At 41.2% G+C, this 22,816-nt stretch overlaps 1 protein-coding gene across 2 annotated transcripts; it reads left to right on the top strand.

The window, feature by feature from the left end:
- The first annotated feature begins 2,890 nt into the window (after nucleotides 1–2,890).
- TMEM192 (transmembrane protein 192) lies at nucleotides 2,891–22,328 on the top strand. 2 transcript variants are annotated; one of them, XM_086746654.1, is made up of 6 exons: nucleotides 2,891–2,964; nucleotides 6,130–6,276; nucleotides 10,202–10,466; nucleotides 13,777–13,911; nucleotides 18,131–18,233; nucleotides 20,661–22,328. In XM_086746654.1, exons 1-6 carry the CDS (start codon nucleotides 2,923–2,925, stop codon nucleotides 20,782–20,784), a joined length of 816 nt encoding a protein of 271 aa, XP_086602780.1. In that variant the 5' UTR covers nucleotides 2,891–2,922; the 3' UTR covers nucleotides 20,785–22,328. The 2 variants fall into 2 exon arrangements, with proteins under 2 accessions (XP_086602780.1, XP_086602781.1); XM_086746655.1 differs by lacking the exon at nucleotides 2,891–2,964 and adding an exon at nucleotides 4,627–4,676.
- Nucleotides 22,329–22,816: the final 488 nt, after the last annotated feature.

Raw genomic sequence — 22,816 nt, 5'->3', positions numbered from 1 at the left:
GTACAGTGAACATTTATGCACTTCAAATATTTAAAGTTGTAATTTTTCCCCAACTGTGCTCTTCAGTAACCCATTGAGAACACTTCATTTTCCATTCAATAGAAACAATACTTACAATTATATATAAAATTACACATATTCAAATGAGTGCTGATAAATGTAAACTTCCTGGGACTTACACTTAAAAGTTTTTATTTATTTGATTTTATCTCAAGCACTTGTCTAATGGCACGTACCATGCACACTGCATATAAGTGTGCAAGCCATTGAATAGAGGTGTTTCATAAGTATACAGCAGTTTGCAGTAATGGATTATGCACAAGACCAAATTTCTAAATCTCTGAACAAATACAGATTGTTAGAAAATTATCTCTGAACAAGTACAGAGAAATGGCAACTACTTAGCAGCAATTGTATTCACTTTTTAAATAGTAACCTGCTGATATAAAGTAGATGAAGTATGTGTTTCTCACCTGACTGTATCGGATATCTGAAGAAAAAGGCTAAAATAAAGATTACAGCTAACCTATAGTATTTTACGGAGACTGGCAACAGGAAGAGGAGGCCTTCTGCAACTGAAATTATTATGCTGACTTAAAAAGGTAGTTACTTGAACTTGTGTATCCAAGTGATTAATCAAATCCCTGATTTTAGGCTTCTTGGTTCCTAAGTCTTTGAACAACTGTTCTAAATAATTTCTTTTTTTTATTATTATAGCTCTTTCCCCGCTACTGTTTCCCCTCAAATATCATCCTTTCCAAATCCAATATCCACCCCCTCCTAGATTAAAGGACAAAAACATGTGTGCATTCATAAGCATGCATGTAAGGAAGTAAACAAAATGTGGGGAAACGAGAAATAAATATGCAATTCAGCACTTTATTTGGTCATAAATTAAAGCAAAAGCAGCTAAGCAACATGAGATGATATGTGACTATTTTTTGTAACAGACTTTTTTTTTGTTTGGGTTTTTTTTTGTTTGTTCAAAAAGTTTAATGCTATTTTAATTCTTTAAAAAATAAACTGCTAAAATTATTTTTAATCAATATAAATATATTTATAGTTTAAAAAAAAAATCCAGCCATTGTCATTAACTGGCACTGTTATTAGCTTCTTGGCTGTGTGACTAGGTACGATACACTACACACTAGCATTTCTGGTTATTCCAGAACAGACGTGTTAACCAGAACGCTGACATTGTTGCTCCTTGCAAAACAAACAAAAGGTAAAGACTTCATGCTTTTCAAGCTGAGCAAAGGCTGACAAAGGCCCTATGCAGGTAAGTTGTAGAGTTATACAAAGAAATGGGAAGCTCTGGCAGCCACATAGCATCCTCGTAAAAATTGCACCATCAAGTTTCAGAAAGATCTACTGAACCACCCCTATCTTTATCAGATCTCTGTAGGTGTAGACCACACTTGTCAAGCTAACTATTTGGCAAGGCAGAACACCTTACAAAAGTAATGCTGACTACCTGAACAGCAACTGGTGAATTGTGGCCTCACTTCACTGTCACAGGAAAAAATTGTCCCCTGGGTGCTGATCAGCAGGACTTGTGTTCTTGTGAGGAAGGAAAAAAAAAAGAGGAAGCACAATAAGGAAGAGGGAAGAAGAACATTTGGGCTGAGAAAGTGGAACTGAGCAGGCTCTTATCACAGGACCTGGAATTAATCTTACAGAAACCAGCAAGTTTAAGGCTTGATTTTCATTTAAGGTAGTTGCCCAGGTTGTGTATCTATGTAAACCAAGGACAAAGGAATGAAAAGTTATGAATGTAAATACCCTGGGTGGGAGGTTTCAGTTGGGTGTTTTTCTACAAAAAGATAGCCAAGAGAAGTCACAGAAACTGAGATTAAAGACTTGGGACAGCCTTAAGAGGCCCATACCTCAAAAGTGGCTTTTCCCCTTTGGGATTTCTGTACTCTTTCAAGAGAGACAGAGCCACGCCAGCTGTTCAAGGTGATAGCCCTGGCTTTGCTGAAATAGTACGCAAACAATTCCAACCTGGAGATGATACAATTTTGTTGTCTTTCAAGCCCCTGTTACAGATTCGGTGCTCTTCAGTGTCCTCACTAACATCAGATCCGTAAAGCGAGTAGTGTGGACACCACGAGTGGTGTCTCTCTCAAGATCATAGTCATAGTCTCTCCCAAGCACAAAGGGTTATAAAATGAAATTAGCAGCAGGCAGATTTTAAAGAAAATGTGTTTCTTCACAAAATGTACAATCAGGCCAGAAATATCTGATGTACTTTGTGCACGCTAAAACTTTCTGTGGTCTGAAGGGGTAACCAGACACATTCCTGGAGAAGCGATCCACCGGAAATAATTAAGTGCGTACGCTCTGTCCCTTCCTCAAGGAGTCCCTGCAAGACAAATTGTTGGCCAGGGGAAAATATTCTGCACAGCGAGCTGACACCAACACTACGCTGCCTTTACCCCTACACCTTTTTGCTCGGCACCGGCTGCAGTGTCCTCTGACTTACTTTCCCCTCCCCGCGATGCTACCCTGGGCCCGCAACACCCATCCCCGCTTTTAAACCGAGTCCCGGGCTGCTCGGTCAACTTCGCCAAGGGAGAGGGTGGCACCCCAGGGCGGGCTCAACCTTGGGCCCCGGTTACTGGTTTACAGACCCCGCTCTGTCAGGTGGGGTCTCTGGGCAAGAAACGCGGCCTGGGCTGCACCTGGCCTCCACCGAGGGAGCGGGACGGTACCAGCGCTACAGTTCACCCCTCGGCGGCTGCCCCCTGCCCGCTGGCTGGCTGGCTGCGGCCCGGCCGGGCCCCGCCCCGGGGCCGGCGCTGCGGCGCAGCTCGGGCCCAATAGCAGCCGGGAAGGCTCATGGCGGGGCGGCGAAGCCTGCGTTTGGCCAGCGGGGCCGCCGATTAAATACAGCCGGAGCGGCGGTGGGGGGGAACGGAGATGGCGCTGACGGCGGGGAGGCGGCGGCAGGACCCGGACAACGTGAGTGCGGGCGGGGCGGCGGTGCCTCGGTTAAACGGCGGGCGCTGCCGGGGAGGGCCGTCTCGCTTTGCGTTTCGTCTCTTCCTTCCACTTCTCTCTGCTGTTTTCTGTACTGAGCGCTGAAGGGTTTTGCTTCTTCTTCCGGGGGGAGCAGCCGGCCGAGGCTGCTTGCAAATGGCCGTTTCGGAAGTAAAGGAGGCCGCCGGGGCCGCTCCCTGGCCGGGCTGCCGCCCCTCCCCAGCCGTGTTCGGAATACCCGCGAGTAACTGAAGCGGGGGCTTGGCTGTAATCGAGGTTATTAAATTAACCGGGGCTGCTCGTGTAGCTTGTTTAGTTCTTCTGGGTTATTTTTTTTTCCACAGGCAGATCCTGTAAGTGTCATCCCTGGTTTGTTTATATGCTGCGCGCGGGCGTGGCCACGGCGCTTTTCTGTTTATTTGGGTGTTTCCTGCGGTGTCGTCCCCGCCCCCCCTCCCCCCCCCGCCCCCCCCCCCCCCCCCCCCGCCCCCAGCTGGAAGCCTGTGCGGGCAAGGCTTGGTGGCCGTGTTGTGCCTGTCCCTGCCTGCCCTCCTCCTCTTCCTCCTCCTCCTCTTCCGCGCGGTGCTGGGCTGCGGCGGCGGTCACAGGCTGGGAGCGGCTCAGGAAGCCTTCACCTGTGCTGGGGGTAACATCAGTGCCTGGCAGAAGGCCCCTTCTTCTTCTTTGGTTCTTTTTTTTTTTTTTTTAAAGGCGTTTTGGCTTTTAACAGCTGTGGGTTTAGATCATCTTAATTAAACGAAACCTGTGTTTGATATAATTAGGACACTTGCTAGGTTTTTTGGCTTTTTTTTTTAGTGTCAGATTGACTGCATGGCATCATCCTCTCTCTTGCTTTAATTCCCCTCCTCCCCACGTTCCCTGCAATAACCTCCCTGACCAGGTGTTGTGTCGCCCAGCGCTTCCCCACGCTAGCAGTGCTTCAGGAGGCAAAGGTGGATTGTAGCCAGTCTTCAGTAAGTAACGTGATCAAACATGTTCTGATGAAACTCCTGTCTGTGAAGGAGGGCGCTGATCTGTGGTGATACTGCAGAAGTGATGAGTTCACCAATTCCCAGCAGACAAAGGATATTCTCCTAAGGAGGGTCACTGTCTTTGTGAGAGGTGTGAGCTGTTAGCTGTGCTATTAATTCTGTGATGGACTGTGTTGGCTGCTGGAGTGCTGGTCCTGCCACATGCTTTCAGAGCTTAAAACTATACCTGACCTCTGAAAATGGGGGATGAGGAACAGAGGGCATCTTTGTACTCTTGCTTCTGGATTTTAGATCAGTGATGTAAGAGGAGTGCTATCTGTAAACCTTGAGGTCTGTAGTAAAAGGTCATCGTAGCAGGCAGGTATGTCAGCAAGGATTGTTTACAGCCAAAGACTGCACTAATTGAAAGGTATCAAATAAGTGGGGGAGGCCTGTTCACGTTTTTCTATGGTTGGGCAAGTGTGACGTTCGTGGTACTAAAATAAAAATGATTGCTGACTGAAATAACCCGTGACGACTACTAGTTCCTTCACTGTAGGTAGCTGTGAAATAACGCAGGGGAGCCAATCTACATTGTCCTGGTTAACATGAAGTATAAACTTTGATCTAATCCCAAAACTTCTTTATCTCTCTTCCTTTTGCTGGTATCTAGAAGAGTGACATGCTTCACTTGTCTTGAGGTTTATGCTGCTTTCTGTCATGGTAAGAAGTCCTCAATTTAAATGCAGTAAACATCCCAGTGAACCTGGGCATGTCTCTCTGAATACTCGGAAGTCTGGAGTGGGATGGGGTCTAAACTTGTCTTGTTCTGGGCTGTAGTTGGTATCGCTCAGGATGACAGAAGCCAAAACTTGATTGGGAATCTCAAGTTTCTTTATCTTTTGAAGCAAGCAAGTCATGGCCTGGAACACAACAGAATGTGAAGAGGGAAACTTGAGCATTCATAGAGGCTGCTTCAGATTTATTAAATCATAGAATCACATGGTTGGATGGGACCTATAAGATCATCTGGTCCAACCGTCTTCCCACTACCATTGCTGCCACAGGTACTAAACCATATCTTGTAGCTCCTCATCAAGCCGCCTCTTGAACACTGCCAGGGACGGCAACTCCACCACCTCCCTGGGCAGGCCGTTCCAGTGCCTTACCACTCTTTGAGAGAAAAAGTTTTTCCTCACGTCCAATCTAAATCTCCTCTGATACAACTCGTGGCCATTTCCTCGGGTCCTGCTTGTTGCCTGGGAGAAGAGGCCAAACCCCTGCTCATCACAACCTGCCTTCAGGAAGCTATAGAGTGCAATGAGATCTCCCCTGAGCTTCCTCTTCTCCGGACTAAACAATCCCAACTCTCTCAGAGTCCTGAATGACTGTCGTGGCCTGGAAGGAACAGAGATGTATAGCCCTGGCGCAAGTTCTTGTCCACAAGAAAAGATTTTTCCCTCCACTCATTCTTAGTTTTACTTTTTTTTTTTTAACTTAAAGTTACTTCTGGAAACTTGCATAGCCAAAACATTAGTCAAAGCCCCAATATTTGGTGCTAATGTGACAAGTGAGGGCTGCATGCTGTCTAGTGAAAGCAGAGAATGTCTTTCCCAGTGCTGGGTAGCATCATCTTCCCTCTGAAATGCTCCTTCTTTCTTGCCTAGGTTCAGTTTGAACTGCTGCTGCGGGTGTTCTGACATGTCAGTGGTGTCAGCAGCTGAATCAGTTGAAGCTGTTACTGGTACACTGCAGTTCTCTTATTGCCTCTAACTGTAGTTGGACAGAAGCAAGAATAACAAGGACTCTTGCATACTTGTACAAAGTGTGTGAGAGAAATGTTAGTTGTCACTTCTTCTACCTTTTCACATAAACATACTCATGCTTGTAGCTTTTCTCAGGAGTGATGCTCAAATACTTGTAATACACTTTAAAGACTAAAGTTCCTGAAGACTTGGTGTGGTGCTGGGAGGTAGATTAGTGTTGGATTCCTCAGAGGCTGAGTTCTTAGATAAAAGTGTAGTGAGGGTTTTCCTAGAACTTAAGAGCTTGTCTCAAGATATGAACCCAGTATTTTTCCCCAAAGCTTGATTTGCTAACAGGAAATTACTAAAACTTTGTACTTTACTTTTTGGGCTTACCTGTTACTACTCTTTGCCCTTCCCTTTTGTTCCAGGGTTCCTTGGAAATAACACAGAGTTTGGAAGATGATCCTCTACTGGATGCACCGCTTATTTCGTCTCATACACTGCATTCCCAACTGAGGCCAAGATTTCATGCTATCCCAGCAGTTCTTCTTGCCAATTTTCTGTTGCTAATACATGTAAGTTTAAGAAGCATGATTTCCTTATGAAAATTTGCTGTCCCTATTCTGAATTCTTACTGTGCACGTGGACAAGATTCTTCTGAGATTTGCATACTGTTCTTCCAAACCAGTGAAGTCTTACTTGACAATTAATTTTGACAATGTATATGCTACATGATGCTTGCTGCGTTCTCCTTCTGATTGTTTGTTGGTGCTAACATGCTATGACACATCTTGTTAGGAAGAAAATCCTTTTAAGTAGTAGTCCTTCTCTGCTGTTGGAAATGTGCGTTTAAAATAATAATACTATAGAAGTGCTTAGACTAGTCACAGAGGGCTAAGATAACTTTGATGCCATACATTCTGGAGGCTGAACTTAATGTCACAGGAAAGACTTAAGGTATTTCTTATGGTGACTAAACAAGAAAAGATGGATGTGCTCCAGGGGTTTTCTGTGGTAGTGGATGGACAGAAAGGAATCCAAATGTTACTGCCTGCTCTGCTTTCTAGGGGTTAAGGATGAAAAACACAGTTCTTATACCTAACAGCATGAAGGCCTTTTTGAGGCTGGTAGACAGAAGTAGAAATGCTCCAGCCTAGTAGTGAGTTTATCCTTGATAAGCCAGAGAGGCTTACTGTTGCTTGTGAGCGTGTGGAAACCAAAGATGAAGAAGGAAGGATGAAGAACTCTGATCCTAAGATCTAACTGAAAGGTACTTGCATAATGCCACTAAAACTGACCTCGTTATAGTGTGTATATAAAGCCAGAGAGTACACAAGACATGTATGTATGTCATGCTAGCTATTTTAGAGCTTCATTTGATCTCGAACAAAAAATTCTGTGGCCAGTGCTCTGCAAAACATGCTCTCTGCCAGAGCTTTAAAAGCACATACCTCTGAGGTCTCTCTTTGGGCAGCTGCATAAAGCTGTTTGAACAATATGCCCTGGCCTTCTGATTTTAGAAGTAAATATTTTGTGGGCCTCTTAGTAATATCAAGAAACATCCCTCTGTCTGTCAAGTAGATGTAGGAAAGGCTGCTTCTGCTGAATAAACTACCAAAATTGCCAATGCAAAATGCATATCCAGCCTTATTCCCTTCCCCTGTGAGAACAACTCTGGTGCCATTAGGATGGCACTTGAAGTCTCTGTTACAAAGGTAGATACTCTCATTGGTAGTACAGCAGTAAATGTTTTTCCGCCTAGCCTTGGGACCTTACTATCTACTACCATAACTGATGTAGCCAAATGTTACTCGCCCAGATCCTAGAAAACTGCTGCCTCTTCTGTCCTTATCACTTCTGTTCTCCTGCAAATGGAGAGAAGCGTGGGGAGGTGAAGTGATAAAACTGCTGAGGCCTCTGTCAGCACACACCTTTCTAGATAAAGTCTTGCTGCTGTTGCTGAATCTGCTGCAGTAGCCAGTTGGTCTTTGGTGTAAACTAGAGAAGTATTTTCTGTTGGTGAAATACAGCATTATAATTGCCAAACAAAATGGTGCTGTCTTTCTTGCTGAAAAGATGGATGGGGAAAACAAGCTTACTGGATTTCCTTCCCCTCCGCTTCTGCAAGCGTGCACAAACCTTGTGGAATAAGGAGACACCAGGTTCACTTCTGATGCACAGCCTGCCAAAGGGGCAAGTATCCTGGAGCAGTTAAGCCGTCATAGTGTTATGCAGTAGAGTTGTAATGCATCTGTAAAGTAATTTGTGTGTAACTTGGCACAGGAGGGTGGATAAGAAATACTCCAAGAAATGGGGTTAGGCAGCAAATAGCTGCTTTGCTACAGCTGCCTAGGTACACACAATTTTGGAATGTGGGGGTAGGATATGCTCTAGTGTGGTAGGGCTGGATTTTTGAGTGGCTTTCCTTTTGCCAAGCCTTGCTTTTCTGCAGGGTTCTACCTCCTATCAGGAGACTATGGAGTGCAGTACAAAGCGTACAGGCTAGAAACAATTCCTTTATATTAACCTTGTCTTTCCTTAATCCCCTCTGTGTATGTGCATACACAAAACTGAGCTTAAATGCTACTCTTTCTTAGTATGATTTTTTTGTATATAAAAATACCCTATGCTGAGGTGAAGTATGTGTTGTTGGACTACCTGAAAATGTAAACAAAACATCTTTACTATATGTCATCCTTAATGCCAGCTACCTGTTTCCTCTTTCATACACTACTGTAGTAGATTAGAGGGGTTGCAATGCTAGGCCATTCCTTCTTGCATCAGTTCAATAAAGCCATTTTGTTCTTGGTGGGAGTAGAGCTAGATGTGTTACTGTTTTAAAATGGCAAACCAGACAGTAAATGGACCAAATATAATATAGGTGAGCTGGATTATCCTTAGCTTTGTAAGAAAAGGAGGTGGTAAAATAATAGATTAAACAAATGTTTCGTTGGTAACCCTCCCTCTTATTTCACTTTGTAATCTGGCTACTTAACCCATCTCAACATAATTTGGGATTTAATTTGCATTTGATGTAATGGTCTTGTGGATAATATAAAACATACTTTTTTTCTTTTTCTGTCCTCCCACCATCTGTCTTCTATAATGTCTCTTTTAGGTATGATGATTGTGTGAAAGCTCTTCTCCCTTCCCTTCAGTTGCCGAACTCTGGTGAAAGCCAGAGCAAGCTAAGGGCGATTCATATGAAGAGTAATTAAGTGGTTCTGAACGGTTAATTTCTGTGAAGGAAGTTGCTTGAGAAATGACAAAGATATGGAAAAATAAGTTCAAGGGAGTAGGAAGGAGATGGTGGGCTCTTAGAAACATACCAGAACTGAAGGAGGAAAGTGTCTGACTTTCATTTGCTAGCTTTGTTTCCGTACTTAATTGTATGAATATCTATTAGTTATGAGATGCAGAACATCGGACACTTTTTTGAGTATATTAGAGGTATTAGGCTTTTGCAGAATTGAGGCAAATTAATTTCTTGTCTATACAAGCTCTCAATTTACTTCTGTATTGTTGTAGTTGTTTTTGTTTTCAGTTCTGTTTGAAAATATTCCTATTCTGCAGAATGAACCAGGATGAGAAAGTACTGTATCTTCTTGTTCACCAAATGAAAACAGTAGAGAGAGTATTTCCCATGACAAAAGCATTCTATAAGGGTTAAAAAAAAAAAAAAGCCCTGTCTATATACATATACCCTAGAATATGTCCACCCAAGACTCTGCCTTCTAGTTGGCCAAAAGATTGCTAATGTTCACTGCTGATACTGAAAATTTGGAGAAGTCTAGAAGACAGGAAAAGTTGTGGCATAATGGTGCTAATCTGAAGAATAAGTGTATGTATAATCTGACTATAGTGTGGTCATTCTGACATAAATTCTGAGCAAAATGGAAAAATCTGATGGTAATCATTTTTAGTATGTTTACCAACTGGCAAATATTCCTGCCCAGTATTAATAATTCACTTTGTCAGTTAATATGATGATGTTTCACTTTTTCCCTAATGTCATAGGAGATTATTTTTAATGGATTTAGTAAAGGGTTGACTTTCACTGCAGAGCAGTAACAAATGAAACTGAATTAATCTGAAGATGTGATTTTTTTTTTTTTCTTGAGGGAGTGTAAATGAAGTTCCTCTTAAAGTAAAAAGATAGTAAAGAGAGTCCAGAAATAAGAGAAATTCACTATGTAGGGGAGACTTGAGGAACAGTGAAATTGATTTAGAGGAATTCTGGGAAGAGTGATGATTCTCGGCTCTGTTCAGCTGGACACTGTTACCCTCCTGGAAGACAATCCTCTACTTAGCAATTTCAGTCATGAATATGTTCCCAGAATGACATGTAGTGGTTAGAGTAGGTGTCTAATGTTTCTACATTATCTCAACTCTAATAAAATAAATTAAGAAAGTAATATATAATGAATAAATTACATAAGGCTGTTTTTCTATAGGTAAATGTTGACTTTAAGAGTTTTCCTCTCTTCTTTTCTCTTCCAGGTTGCTTTTGTTGTTCTAGCATTTTTAGCAGCTATGTTTTGTTCTTACCCCAATCCGTATCAGGATAAGTGCCCTGGAAACTACACTCACCCACTTAAAGTGCAGACTGTCATAATAATTGCAAAAGTAATTCTGTGGATTCTGCATGTCTTTTTTGAACGATACATCCAGCACCACCACAGTAAAGTCAGAAGCAGAGGTTACTTCTCAATATACCGATCAACAAGACATCTAAAAGGGCTTCCACTGCTGATACACTCCACAGGTGAGATGAACTTGTTTTCTTGGTTTTTTTTCCTTCCAAAGTTTTAAATTATGACTGAATAGACTGAACAGTTTATATATAAACATATATTATATACTATGAACTTTTAAAAACTTGCCTGTGAGCATTTATAAACGATGTTTATTTTAGTCAGATGGACCTCCTGACTGACCTTTCTGGCCTACCAGGTGCACGTTGTAAAGAAACTGTAGTGGAAAAATGCCCACAAGTGTGAAGTGGAGCAAAACATCTAGTCATTTGCATCTAGTCTTCAGCCATAAAATGTTCAACCTGTAAAGTCTGTGTTTGGCTGCTGGTGATCTTGATTTGCATGCTCATTAGCCTAATTGGATATGTGGCAAGACTGCTAGTCCTTCCAAGAAGTGTGCTACTCTTCTTTTCAAGCTCAGTAATTCAATAATTTTTTTTTTTTTTTTTATCTTCAGTGGGGCTATGTCTAACATTCAGCTCTACTTCTGACTGCCTTTTTCTATTTTCTGGGAACAAAGGTTGGTGTATGGGAGTGGTTTAACTATACATTCGAAGTTATATCGCTGGCCAGTGGAGCTGAAAGAAGTGTTGGTACGATTAGCTGGTGTAGCTTTTCTAACAAACTACTTCAACAAATCTAAAATCCGTCTAACTCAAGGGGATTTTTCACAGAAAAATAGGAAGGGAAAAGGGTAACAGTGGTGGCTTTACAGTATTTTTGCCTCTTATCCCACCTCCCTTCTGTAAATCATCTGAGTAACTGGAGTAGGAATTTTTTCACCAGAATTGATAAGTTAAATGGTCCTGCTCTATATAAAACCCTGTGTTTCTTTCCACTCAGTCACCAAAAGAGCTAGTCGGTTTGGATGTGCAAAACTTCAGGCTATGGCCACTAGATAGAGCTCTGGAGATAAAGATGTGTTTGGAGTGTAGTGTCAGAATCAGGGCTACAGCAGGTTTAAGGATGTTTCAAGAGAGTAAAAGGGCTATTTCTGCTTATTGTGATATCTGGAATATTTAGCCCTGTCTTCAGTCTTAGATGGAGCTCACTTCTACCCTAGCAGGCAAACCCTGGGCATGTGTAAATGTTCAGGTGCAAACAGGTGTGTGCTGCAGACTTTTGATGTAAATCATTTGTAGTTCAGACGGTGGCTAGATCCATTGCTGCAAACTCCCTGCCATGCTAACTGATGCTAATACCACTTCCATCCTGACAGTTCAGTTGCTTAACAGTATGAAAGAGAACTGTACAGTCCCCTAGCTGTGTTAGCTGTCCTAATATACTTAGTGCTTTATCCAGTTGCTGGTTTTAGCATTTCTGCAGGAAAGAAAATTCTTTACACGCTGTCATAGAATCATAGAATGGTTAGAGTCGGAAGGGACCTTCAAAGGTCATCTAGTCCAATCCCCTGCAAGGAACAGGGACATCCCCCACTAGATCAGGTTGCTCAGAGCCTCATCCAACCTGGCCTTGAATGTTTCCAGGGATGGGGTGTTCACCACCTTTCTGGGCAACCTGTTCCAGTGTTCTACAACTTGCATTGTAAAGAATTTTTTCCTAATATCTAATCTAAATCTACCTCCCTCTATTTTAAAACCATTACCCCTCGTCCTATCGCAACAGGCCCTACTGAACAGTCTCTCCCCATCTTTCCTGTAGGCCCCTTTGAGGTACTGGAAGACCGCTATAAGGTCGTCCCAGAGCCTCCTCTCCTCCAGGCTGAACTGCCCCAACTCTCTCAGCCTGTCCTCATAGGAGAGGTGCTCCAGCCCTTTTATCATCTTCGTGGCCCTCCTCTGGACCTTCTCCAACTGGTCCATGTCCTTCTTGTGTTGGGGGCTCCAGAACTGGACACAGTACTCCAGGTGGGGTCTCACCAGGGCAGAGTAGAGGGGGAGAATCAACTCCCTCACCTGCTGGCCATGCTCCTCTTGATGCAGCCCAGGATGCGGTTGGCCTTCTGGGCCTCAAGGGCGCATTGTCTTGCTCATGTTGAGCTTCTCATCCACCAGCACTCCCAAGTCCTTCTCCTGAGGGCTGCTCTCAATCCATTTTCCGCCCAGCCTGTATTTATGCCTGGGATTGCCATGTCCCATGTGCAGGACCTTGCACTTGGCCTGGTTGAACTTCATGAGGTTGGCACGGGCCCACCTCTCCAGCCTGTCCAGGTCCCTCTGGATGGCATCCCTCCCTTCCAGCATGTCGACGGCATCACGCAGCTTGGTTTCATTGGCAAACTTGCTGAGGGTGCACTCTATCCCACTGTCCATGTTGCCGACAAAGATGTTGAACAGGGCCGGGCCCAACACAGACCCCAGAGGGACACCACTCGTGACCAGTCTCCACTTGGACATTGAGCCGTTGAGCACCACTCTCTGAGTTCAGCCATCCAGCCAACTCCTTATTCACCGAGTGGTCCGTCCATCAAAGCCATGCCTCTCTAGTTTAGGGAGAAGGATGTCGTGCAGGACAGTGTCAAAAGCTTTGCACAAGTCCAGGTAGATGATATCCCTTGCTTGTCCCTTGTCCACCGATGCCATCACCCCGTCATAGAAGGCCACCAAATTGGTCAAGCACGATCTGCTCTTGGTGAAGCCATGTCGGCTGTCACCAACCACCTCCTTGCTCTCTGGGTGCCTGTATCCTCTGATACAGAGTGGGAAATGTTATTAACAGTGTTTGTTAGGTCTGTAATTCAACACTTGCTCTCCTTGACTAATTGTGCTTGTTTCAGTTAAACTTTCAGTAACTTGCAAGAATTAAGATAATAGCCAGGCAACTGCAAGCTTATGCAAGTATCTCCCTGTGAAGTAAAGGTGTTTGGTTTTTTTGCTCTGTTACCCTCTTATAAATAAATTTAAAATCCAGCACCTGAAGGAAAACATCTTCTCACTTTGAATTGACTGATGTGACCTCTTAGGAATTGAAAGAAATTAATAGTCTGCAAGCAGTTTTGGGGATGGATAGTGGCAACAAGGCTAGAAACTGTTTAAGCCCACACATATATATTAGGTGTTGTAGTGCATTTCTTCCACTCATTGATTATTTTTTTTTCTAACTTAAAAAACAAAAGAAAACCCATAACTCTCTACCATTACAGTCAAATGCTGAAATGGAAACCTCATTTTGCTGCCAGCAATTGTAAGCTTGCATCACCTGTGTTAGGGAAGCTAGCCAAAGAGGCAAGTATGGCATGAAATGGGAAAGCATTACTGAAATGCTGCAGCCTAATGCAAATACTGAGAATGAGAGAGTACTAAGTTATTTTAAACAGCCAATGAAATTGTTACACCTGTAACATAAATATTTGTTTTCTAGGTAATGCAGCCCTGCTTTTGATTCTGTCAATACAGCATTCCTTTCCTGATCACAGTAAAGTGTACCTGTATCTTATCCTGGGAGTCCTGGGCCTGGAGCTGATTACCTCCCTGATATGCTTAGTGATTTACACAGGTGAGAGAGACAATTTTTGACTTCTTGAGTGAAACTTATTATAGATGCTATTCATATATGTTTTGTTTGCCCTCACAATAGCTCACTTGGGGTACCCTAAGACATTTAACTGCAACTATAAATAGAGAATGATTCTGTGCTTGTAGGAGAAGGCAAATCTAAAACAAATGGTAAGGCTGTCAGGCTTGATTTGGTCTCCAAGTGCTGCTAAATTAAAGCTTCATGTTATCTCAAAGCTGTTGATCCAGTGAAGTGGCAATAAATGCATAATCATTGGAGAAGTGTCCTGTGAATAGGCTTCTCTGTTTGTTTAGGAGTGTGTTTTCAAATGTGTGCACCACAAGCTGTGAAGCAGCAATAGCTAGCTGGCTTAATGAGAACTGCTTCTGGGATTTACATGTGGGACTTGCGTAGCTGATAGTGTCATTGTGCAGTACTTTTCCTCTTTCCCTGATCCCATCCCAAAAGCTTCAGTTCCTCTTTGTCACTAAAATGGAAGATTCCCTCTAATAAATGTTTAAAAAAAAAATAAATTATGGCTTTTGGAATCTGTGCTAGTACTGAAGTAAGATATTGCCTCATAAAACTGAGGCATTGCTTTTACTGTCTCTGTACTGTCACTGTTGGCACTGTCTGCTTTTAGGTTTAGTGTAACTTACCAAGACTTGATAAATCCCTTTCCATTAAACCATTGCAGAACTAACATCTAAAATGTTAATTAAGAAATGCTTGAATCAGATCATTTTATCTGATCTTATATTAAAGACCATTTGGTGTTATGGCTTGCATTAACTCAAATGAAAATAACTGAGTTGGGGAAAAAAAAAAAAACATGGAAAAGGTACAAGATGCTAAAAAATGCAATTGTTTTTGTTGTCCAGAGAAAACTAGAGATGTTTACTGTGAAGTCCATGTCTATTTAAATGACATATAGTTCCTGCTCTTGAGTTATATAGTTCATCCTCCTGCTTCTGAGACGTTACTTTCTGATTATGTCCAGCTACAAACAAGGGGATGACACCTTAGCTGAGTAGCCTCAGTAGCACTAGTTTTTCTGGAGGTGGGGAGAACAAAATCAATGCGCAAAACTTAGTTTGCTCCTGACTTCTAGTCAAACAGGAGAAGGGAGAGTGGAAATACCTCCTTCAGAACTGGATGAAGCTTAAAACTTAAAGTAAAAGCCATTTCTATGATGGTCAGTATTTGTGTTAATCTGACTTCTTTTGTGATTTCATAACTAATCTAGGATGTCTTTTGGAAAAGAAAACTTTGGTATGTTCTTAGTAATATAATGACACATGGAGAAATACTACTTAGTAGCTTGGTCATCTAGGAAATAAAATCTGTTCTTGACTCTCCTGCAACAAGAAATAAGGTCCCAAATGTAAACTATATCCTTCTCTTATAACTGTGCAGAGGCACGAGTGCTGTAGGTTTATCCGGCTTTCCCCTGAATGGACCAGCGTGGCTCAAGTAGACTAACCATCATCTGGAGGAATAAAGGCCATGATGAGGGAACACAAGCATGGCAGTCCTAGAGAACTATTCCAGGAATGCTGGAGGTCGTCCCGTCCCTTTGCATACACATACTTACTTTCCTGGGAAATTCAGGAACTAAGAGATAAATTGCAGAACTTTATTAGAGTGTCAGGAATTCCAGTGAAATGCTATTTCTTACCCTGAGGCCTCTTTTTAGCTCCAGGAGCTACGCTGTGTGTATCTTACCCTGGCAGAAAAGGATAAGCAACTGCAAGAAGGTTGACCTTCACAGTAGTAAGGTCTGAGCCTGGACTTCCATAAGAGTTCTCAAACTACCTTTCCGCTTATTTGTCACCAAAAGCGTGTTGTTTCCTAGCTTGTACTGTGCCAGTTCCTGTGCCCATCAAATCCATTAATCAACTTTTACTAGGAAGTTGCAGGGTGTAATGTTCTGCTTTACAGCTGAAGGAGGCTTGAAGGGTCCAGTGAGTCCTGGAACCGAGATGAAGGAGGGGCAGAGCTGCATTGCTAGGAAGGAGTAAACCAGTTCCATTTGGTAACAGCTACTTTATTTCCTCAGTAACACCAAAACAACAGTCTAAGCTTCATTCTCCAAAGCTTGATATGCAAAACTAGGGTTAATTTTTATGTAACTTAACACTTGCCTCAGGATGGGGAAGACCTCAAGTCACCCTAGGCTGCCTTTTCCAGTGCATGGTGTAACTTGTTTTCTTGTTTTCCATCCCAATACATGCTGAGGTAAGCTAAGAGACTGCATGCATGTCTGTCTTGTGTGTAGTGGTGGTGTTTTAGGTTTTTTTAACATTTCAAGCATCAAGCTAAAGCTCTCAAGCAAAATGAATGTATTTGGCCAGTTTTCAAAATAGCCTGAAAATACGTAGTAGTAGTGACACTCGGATAATTTTTCTCTCAAACAAAGCAGAGTATGTGACTGGATGGAAGCATGAAGCTTCTTTAGTAGCATAGTTTTAAGGGCACTCTTCTGCTCGAGGCTAGAGTGCCCCTCTGCAAGGTGAGCGCTTGGCAGATGCCACTTGCTGTTAAGATAGTATCAGCTAATGTCGCTGAGCAACAATAGGGAGATTAAGGTCACTTTGCACTAGCAACTCATGATCAACCCTTTTCTTGTGTTAGTTTGTTACCCCTGATTTTTGCAGGGGAGGCAGCACCAGTTCATACACTGTTTCTCCATGGTGGAGTAATTAATTCTTAACTACTAGAATGAGGCATAAATGCTTCTCTGTAGAAGGTTCACGTACCTGACTTAATTTAAATATTACTACCTCACAAATGGAAGTGGTGGCATGGAATACCTGATTTTAATTCTAGATATTTTTTTTCATGCTTGTTGGAGCTCTTATGAAATGCATGATGGCTGGTGTCCTGTGAAGTAGTGCCTTACTTTAAAATTATTTCCGTTCAGCAGCGTATGTTTGTATAGCTGTAGGATGCAGAGACAGGGATTCAGAAATCTACAAGGAATTGCTGTGATTGACCTATAACAGACTTGACATATATAAGTTGTTCAAGTAAAGTAAATGTGCATGGAATGAACAGACAGCTCCTAAATGTCAGCTTACTGTTGTAAGCTTGTTATTGATAGGGTAGGGAGTCAAATTTTAAAAGGTTACTAAAAAAGGTTTATATATTTAATGACTTTCTTATGTAGTTCTAACATCACTTGGAAAAAAAAGACTAACATTCCCACAAACAATGCGTGTTGGGAATTCTACATCCAGTCCTTCGTGGCTTTATTTGTAGAATACCATCACAGAAATAACTAACCTTTGAGCCCAACTTGCAGTTAACTTCTGGAGAGTCTTGGCATTGTTTTAGCAGAGTGGCCTGTAATAAACCCCATCATATTATTGACTTGCAAGGACATTTTTTTCTCTGCTGCAGTAATGTGGATTTCTCACAGAGTTGGAGTGTCACATTTTTAGTGGCATTAAATGTATTACTTCACAAGCAGCCCTAAGTGCAGAATCCTGAATGCATATTCCAGATCTCTTGGTACATTTCCTTAATCAGGATCTGATAGAATGGCTTCAGATATTTTCATTGCAAGGTTCACAATGTGAAGCTGATCACAGAGCCTCTCTGGTTTGAATATTCAATGGCTTTCTGTAGCAAGTCTGCTCTAGTTCTAGAGCAGGCAGACAAGCTGCTGCTTCCTTGCAGGTAGTCTAGTTAAAATGGTATTTATCAAAGAGCTTAAGTTAGAAGTTCTGACCTAGATACTAGTGTCAAAACTTCTTACAACTTTTTAATGGTGTGTTGTTTAATTTATGGCCTAAGTTTGAAGACTGAATCTCAGTATTCTCTCAATGGCAACTAAGGTTTCGCCCTCTCTTAGGGGACAGATTAAACTTTGCAAATGTTAAGAAGTTTGTTCAAGCTTTCTCATTCAGGTCTTCACTTCACTGAGGTCTCTTAAGCAGCAGGACTGAAGAAGAAACTAAATTAAACCCCACCAAACCACCACTGACTTATCACAGCCATTTCAGAAATGAGCAGAGAGAGATTCTACTTTTTCTTTCCTTCCTCCTCACTCTCCAGATTCACTTATTGTCTTTCTGTCTCCTATCCTAATGTGATCTTATAATAATAATCTGTTACAGATTTTTTTTGTTTTAAACTTGGAGCCTGGTGATAAAGCTTCTCAAGGTTTTTTTTTTTTCTGGTTGCTTTCCAACTAATTTATAAAACTTTGTTGCAGTGAAAATAAGCAATTTCAATCATGCAAAGCCAAGACCTGACATAATTGAAGAAGAAAAGCTGTATGCCTACCCTAGTCACATTACCTCAGAAGTTGGATTCAGGTAAGATTTTCTAATTAATCTTGTGCTGTGTTCAGCCATGGTAATATAGGAAACACTGACTGAAGTAATTGCATTACTTTCTGTAGACTTAAATATAATATTCAATCTGTCGACCAAAGCAGAGGTGGGAATAATAGTTCTGAAGAAAACCATATGCTTAAGGCTGCCATTTTACATGCACAGATGAGAAGCAGCATGGTCTTGTACTTTTTACATAGTAATAGCAACTTGTTACTATACAGAAATCCTCAGACATGAGGACAGAAATTGAGGACAGATTTGACCATTTATGGCTGGTTACGTGAATCTTTAATGTGCTATAAATAACTGCTTAATCTGGTTTAGTTGACTTTATATGAGAGCTTGAGGAAAGATACTGGTGTCTTACGCTGCTACTTAAAGTATGCCTACAGAAGCCTAACTTCTTCAACCAGTTCTGTCAGAGAAGGAAATGCATTGTGGGCAGTTGATAGATGAAGAAGAGATCTTTGCAGCTTTGTTCTGTGCCAGCAGTTGGACGGAAGATTCTAGCAAGGGATTTGGAATATGTTTCTAGTTTGGGAAAGAACTTCAAAGGTGGATGGGGCACTTTAAGAAAGGTCTCAGTGAGATAGAGAAGCTATCCAGTATTCACCTCACAAGCACTGAGACTGCTTGTTTGTCCTTTGTTTACCTTCTGACTGCTTGAACATCTTCCAGTTGCTGAAATGAGTCTGATATGACTTAACGAAAGCAAACATCAAAACTAGCATGGATTTCTATATAAGAATTTATTTAGAAATTTTCTAATACAGTATGACTTGCTTCTGTATGTGTGCCTTAGTAAAAAGTTGAAGTGCAGAGATGACTAATACTTCGGCACTTCCCCTGGTGTCACAAATGCAGCGTGCATGTGCTTTTATGGAACTTGGAAGTAGATGTCCAGGATACAGGAAGGATTTAGAGTTGTCTTGAATTTTGATACAATATCTGACTTCCATCTTGATAGAAACACCATGGTGAATGCATGGTGGACCTCATTCCTTTCTCATTCAGCTTCTCCCCTGAGAATTTCTCAAATGCCCAGGGAAGGAGTCTGCAACAATGACCAGCTGAGGAAAAGGCTCTGATTATTTTTGATTAAAGAGTGCAAACTTCCTGTGAGAACTAATTGCAAAACTGTTATTTTAATTCAGCTCTATACAGTTCTGACTCTCTTTCCCTTGAGAGTTAAGGTCTATTGAAAAGTGAATCCTGTCAGCCCGACAGTTGACCCTGATTGTAAAAATTTTTTTTGTTGTTGTTGTTTTTTTTTTTTTTTTTTTTTCATATTATGACCTCTACAACCTAAGCTATTGATCAGGACTTCTTCTGTGCTTTAAGTAGGTAGTGCAGATTACTGGTTATGGTTGCAAATTTTCTGTCTACAAAACTTGTTTTCTTTATTTTTTTCCAGTTTAACTATAGTAGGTTATTAATTGGACCTAAGTTGTTGGTTTTTTTTTTTTTTCCAGTCTAGCAATCTTCCTCAGCACTTTCTAAGAACTGTGAAAAGGGCAGTGTTCCTCTACAAAATGCTGCAAGGCTGAGGAGCAACTTTCTAAGCTCAGAGATGCTCACACATGTACTAAGGGCAAATTCCCAAGTCAGCTAGGAAGAAATAATGTGTGAGGGGAGACTGGAATATGCTTAGGCATTGGTACTTGTTCTTGCTATATTCTTTAAAATTTCTAATTGTAGATTTGACAAAATCCTGTACTCTTACTGCTTTTATTTTTTTTCCTCAATTAAGTTTTCTTTACTTAACTAGGATAGTAACACTGCAGTACTAAAATGAAGGATGTCTGAAAACTGGAGATATTTTAAGTGGGAAGTTAGCTATACATGAGGTTGTAGATCTGAAATAGCACAACTGTTTGGTGCTGATGCTGTTATGGTATTGTAACAGATAATATCACTGTATATAGTAGTATATCATGTATGCTACTGCAGGTTAATCAAATTTTGTCTTAAACAGTTTATAATCCCCCATAGCTGAACAAAAATACTATGCCTGCTTTAAATAAGGTTCCTAATGTATTTGGAAAAGGTGCCATGGATTTTTTTGGTACAACTCTAGCATGTTGTCTGGCTCAGTGAACTGAAGTTTGTTAAACAGTAAGAACCCTCATACTGCTACAACTTTTCTGTAACTGTCTAGGAGGAAATATGTGACTCAGTTGTGTATGCGTGGCATGCAGTTTAGTTAAACTTTTTTTTTTCTGCCTTCTCATGCAAAACGGAGGTTAAACGTAGGTGTTGTAGATTGCTTGCTCCCTCAAAAATTAGTTGAGATCAACAAAAGTAACAGTGAAGGAAGCAACTTGTTTAAGTACTTGTTAATTAGCTCTGACACTTTGTAAGCTGCTGTCATTTACTGAAACCCATATTCATGTCTGTTATTTTAAGGGAAAATTCAAGCTTAGAAGAGATAGTTGAGAAGCAAGGAGATGTAATAGAATATCTTCAGCGACACAATGCACTGCTTAGCAAGAGACTATTGGCACTAACATCTCAGCAAATCAAAACTTAACAGCATTTGGAAAACTGCTGCTGGAGCTCTGGAGGGAACATGAGGTAATGTAATATCCAGACTGATCTGTACAGATGACTCTTCTTCTATCATCTTTAACATTTTGAAATAGAAGTCAAGCTGGAAGAAGGAGCTCTGCATACGCTGCAAACCTGTTACAACTGAACACTCTGGCTGTCTGTAAGTCATCAGTTCTGAAAAAACTCCTGGAGCTTCAAGGATTTTTAATTCCTAATAGGTTAAGTTGGACCTGAGGTAATGGTTTAACATCATTCACTTGTTGCTATTATTTTGTACTGCTGTAACCTTTAAGCTTCAAACTACCAAAGTATTGTATATTTCTACAATTCAAATTTGTTGTCTAGAAAAATCTGACTTTACTAAGAATGTCTTCTCAGTTTCTAGTGCCGAAGCAGAGACCAGATGTGTTCTCACTGAGTCCCATTACTTCTAGTGTTAGAGATGGGGTACTTCAATAATACTATACAAAGTAGATTGGTATCCTTTCTCCTTTGTCAAGAAAAGGAATGAAACTGATTCCTGTGCCAGTGGAGAAATTTGGCATCCAATTTAGGATTAATTAGGATTAAATAAACAGCAGTGAGCGCCTTAGAATGGCAAATCTCACATCTAAGTGTGTGGTACAAAACAATGTCATGATAAGTGATTGGAGCAGTTGTTCAGAATTCTGGCTTTAAAACCTGTAAGAGGGATCTTCAGGGCTGATGACTTTCCTGTTACCAGGAGTCTGTGTCAGCTAATAATCAGCAAGATTCCTACTCTACTGACTGAACTAACAGTACAAAAATATTTGAGAGTAAGCTTTTTCATTTATCTAGTAACTAACTTGTGTTGGATGGGTTTAGAGATTTTGTTAAAGATGCATCAGTTACACACATCCTTGCTCTTTACTTTGACTCTTCAAAAAAGTCGTCATCTTGATTCAAAAGTTAAAATGATGTTATATTGGGAGTTGAAGAGCAGCAGAAGACAGAACAGTATTTCTAGAAGCTGGAGAAGCAAAAATTTTTGGTTCTACTTTGTGGATTTATTGGGAAGGCTGGTGAAAGAACCATTCTGTTCTGGGTACTAATTTGTCTACCATTGTAGACCAAGAATTTTTAAAAGCCAATACCTCTGTGGGGAGACAGGGTAATCACTAGTCAAAACTGGGAAGAAGTCTCTCATCAGGAGTGGTCTTGTAGTTGAATATAAGAAAAAGAAAATTAATCTATCCTACTTTGGTCCTAGGGCACAACTCTAGAAATAACTAAACTGTTTTGTGTGCAACAAACATGGGGATTGTCTCATTTAAAGGAAAAAAATATTGGAGGTTTTGCTGCTGTCAACACTAGACTGTCCTCCTTAACTGTTGTTTCTTGAAAGTGCAGGTGCAATTTTATAGTAAACATGTGAGGAGTGCAAATGTTTCTGGTTTTAGAACTCAGGTTTTGATGTGATTGTGTATATCAATTTATATAATTTCTATGAAACGCAGTAAAATGTGACTGAAATTCATGCACAATAAATGCAACTAAAGAGAAGCGTTGAGTTCTGTCATTTCTAAGCTCATGTACAGCTGGTGAAGACTGTTCCAGTGGGCAACCTGTGTGGATTTTCTGTTAGGCTGAAGTTCTCACAGCACAATTTTGGCACTTAAAACTCACCAAAAACTGTTATAACAAGGATAGCTGTGCACTTGTTTTGAAGCTTTAGGTTTGGTTTTATTCTCTTTCTTGGGTAATATTTTTCCATTGCACTTCGGGCTTTCCCTGCTACTCCTGTTTCACTCCAACATAGAGGAACAGGCTACATAGTGTAGCAGAACAACTTTACTGTGGTTTGAGGGCGTTGTTCATACCCTCCTCCTCTCCTTCATGACTGCTTATGGTAAAACTTGGGTTATCCAGCAGTATTTCTTTCCGTGGAACATGGCGAGCACAGGTTGCCATGTGTGAATATGTGTATCTTCTGCCCTTTGTAAGTCATAGCTCTTCAGTACACAAGTATTAATAACTTGCAACAACCCTGT

The sequence above is a fragment of the Chlamydotis macqueenii genome, chromosome 4 (assembly GCF_036417535.1).
Source record: "Chlamydotis macqueenii isolate bChlMac1 chromosome 4, bChlMac1.mat, whole genome shotgun sequence".
Classification (NCBI taxonomy): Eukaryota; Metazoa; Chordata; class Aves; order Otidiformes; family Otididae; genus Chlamydotis; species Chlamydotis macqueenii.
This window is presented reverse-complemented; position numbering and strand designations above follow the sequence as displayed.

What these genes read in the sequence shown, in the direction of transcription:
- TMEM192 (XM_086746654.1), top strand. Translation starts at nt 2,923, where the DNA reads ATGGCGCTGACGGCGGGGAGGCGGCGGCAGGACCCGGACAAC. An exon ending in ATTTTCTGTTGCTAATACAT is followed by an intron (nt 6,277 to 10,201) that starts GTAAGTTTAAGA and finishes TTTCTCTTCCAG; the next exon opens with GTTGCTTTTGTTGTTCTAGC. An exon ending in ATGCTTAGTGATTTACACAG is followed by an intron (nt 13,912 to 18,130) that starts GTGAGAGAGACA and finishes ACTTTGTTGCAG; the next exon opens with TGAAAATAAGCAATTTCAAT.